Below are 2500 nucleotides of genomic sequence, written 5' to 3' on the forward strand. Positions count from 1 at the left end.
GCAGTTCTCCTGGTTTAGATGGTCTAATTCATCAGCAGTGTCAATTGTACAGTGTTTTCCTTTTTTCTTTCTCTTTTTCTACTCTCTTGTGCGTTGGCCTGAATCCAGGCAATGATATCATAGCCTTCTCTGATTCTTATCTGAGCCGTCTGTGGCTGCGCCTTTTACAGTAATATAAAGATAAGAGACGCCCCCTTTCAACAGCACTGTAATACACATGTGCGAGACAAAATGCACACACACACACACACACACACAAACACACACACACACAAGATTGCTCATAGATCAGTCTCTTACTAGACACAGACAAAAACGGTCACATTTGTATTACTGTATGAAAGCTACTCAGCATGGCACATGCAAGTAGAGAGAAGCGGAAAAAAAATTAGGGTGTGTTTCCTTTAAGCCCAAGTGGTGAACAGATAAGAAAAACATTCCGGTTTGAGAGTTTTCTCTAGAGCAGAAGACAACTATAGTCTTAACATCACCCTTGTATGATCTGGGCACAGAGGATGACATGGGGAAAAAAAGTTCAAATACAATTCCATTTTGGATTACAGTTTATTGTAATACTGTGACTCTGCACAGCACATACACATATAGCAGAGCCCGGTAGTGGGTGGCTCAAGCATGTATGTCAACTGGAAGTCCTGATAACTGTATATTTGACCATGTATGGTGAAAGCTCTTATCTTGCCCCAATGGGAGGATTGTCTGCTTGCTTTTCAACATGCTCTGCAGCAGACTGCACAGACTAGCTGTTTCACTGTGCTGTACATGACACAATTAAGTCATGAGCTGCTATACTACTGATAGTGATCTCAGGTGATTGATTATTGTGGTGAAGCTTAAGGGCTGCTGGCTGTCAGAATCATTCTCCAGGTTGTACTGAAAAAAAGGTTGTCTGAAGTCTGTTGAAGCATGTTTGTACAACTCAGTTCTCTCATATATGAACTCAGTTCTCTCATATATGAACAGTGTAGCCTTGAATATGGCATTAGTTACAGTGTCAACAGCTTTTGGCAGTGTCTGTGTAAGCTACCATTGGCATATTGTTGATATTTCAAACTGTAACAATATGTCACTGAAAAAAGAAAAAGAGGCCTGGTTAGGTTAGAAGACACCCCTTGGAAAGCAGTGACTGTAGGGATAGACCTTGTTGCTGTGGTCAGCCTCTATCCTAAATGCCCTGAATCAGCTCAGCTCGCCTTAGCCTGACTCCTTGGTTTTGCTGTGCTGTCTCGCCTGCCGGCTGGCTCTCGCTGTCCCAAAGCCTCCACAGGAAATGGCCGCCCATGGGTGGGAGGCCCACATTAAAGCTCTGTGACTAACTTTTAATCATGTGACTGTGATGTGGACAAACAAGGAAATGACAACTTGCTTATTTATTTGTTGTTTTTGCCTATCAAGAGATAGGGCCAGTGAGACATTCGACTGAATTTTTCCACCACGTAAAAATTCTGATTAATTACCTTTTAGGGCATTTATTGTGCTGACAATGTTATGACAGAGGTTGAATGAGTAATTTGTTGTGTGAGTGCGAAACGATGACACACAATCACACAGGATAGAAAAAAAAACCCATTGGGTTCCCAGCAGACATGCAAACTGTTGACTGTGCCTAGCCGCTAGTAATTCCTGTGTTTGTTTATGTGTGTTGCACATTAGTCTGTCTGAGGGCAGTGATTGTTAGAAAAGATGTCAGACTGTAGTGTGAAGGAAGTCCTAACAATGCAAGCCGACAGATGGAATATGCAGCACACATAAGAGCTGGATTGTTTACTGGGTGTAATTGCAACCAGTAGGACAGTAAAACCCTGTCTCTCGAGAGGATCTTTTTTGTAGTTAAATTCATGCTCACTCACATAAGAGTGAACGATCTTGAAAATTGCCACCCTCAGTTGTTATACTGTGTTTGCATTTTGTTGGTATACATTTAGCTCTCCCCCTTTTCACAAACATGTAGAGGAGGTCTCCACTTGGCAGAAAGTGATTGTACCATCTTTTAACGACTTCAGCAGTTTACTTCATTGAAGCTACTAGTCACAGTCCATTTGGTCGACACAATGATTTGCCCTCATCCTAAGATGCGGGAATCCTCAGTAGATATGCTTACCAAGAGAAGGATTGGCTCATCTATTTCCAAATGGCTGTTTTATTTTTGCAAATGCAGAGGATAATCACCGGGGGCTATCAGAGTCTATTAGGACTCCTCAAGGGGCCAATGGGGGGTTGGGGACATTAACAGGGCTGCACTATTCTACATTGCAGTGTAATGGTGTGTCCAAGTCTCAATTGTTAGATGGTGAATACATATTAGTACTAATCTTTTTTCACTGTGTGTGTGTGTGTGTGTGTGTGTGTGTGTGTGTGTGCAGGAAATGGCTTTGTCAACCCGAGAGGTTCCCCTGGGCTGCTGGGTAACCCCAGTGGCAACGGTCTGGGGAAGGTGATGCCCACAAAGTCCCCCCCACCACCAGGGGGCAACATGGGCATC

At 43.2% G+C, this 2500-nt stretch overlaps 1 protein-coding gene across 6 annotated transcripts in view; it reads left to right on the top strand.

Moving 5' to 3' along the window:
• The window catches only part of mef2aa (myocyte enhancer factor 2aa), a 97129-nt gene that overhangs the window by 82350 nt on the left and 12279 nt on the right, over window positions 1–2500 (top strand). For all 6 annotated transcript variants that reach the window (XM_076262309.1, XM_076262301.1, XM_076262317.1 and 3 more), the window contains exon 7: window positions 2382–2500. This exon is cut by the window's right edge and continues 66 nt beyond it. In XM_076262309.1, coding sequence (XP_076118424.1) covers window positions 2382–2500 — 119 coding nt within the window. The remainder of the gene's footprint in view (window positions 1–2381) is intronic.

The sequence above is a fragment of the Alosa pseudoharengus genome, unplaced genomic scaffold (assembly GCF_046254945.1).
Source record: "Alosa pseudoharengus isolate Yale_2024_CS ecotype anadromous, Long Island Sound unplaced genomic scaffold, YU_APseudo_1.1 YU_APseudo_1.1_scf_10, whole genome shotgun sequence".
Taxonomy (NCBI): Eukaryota; Metazoa; Chordata; class Actinopteri; order Clupeiformes; family Clupeidae; genus Alosa; species Alosa pseudoharengus.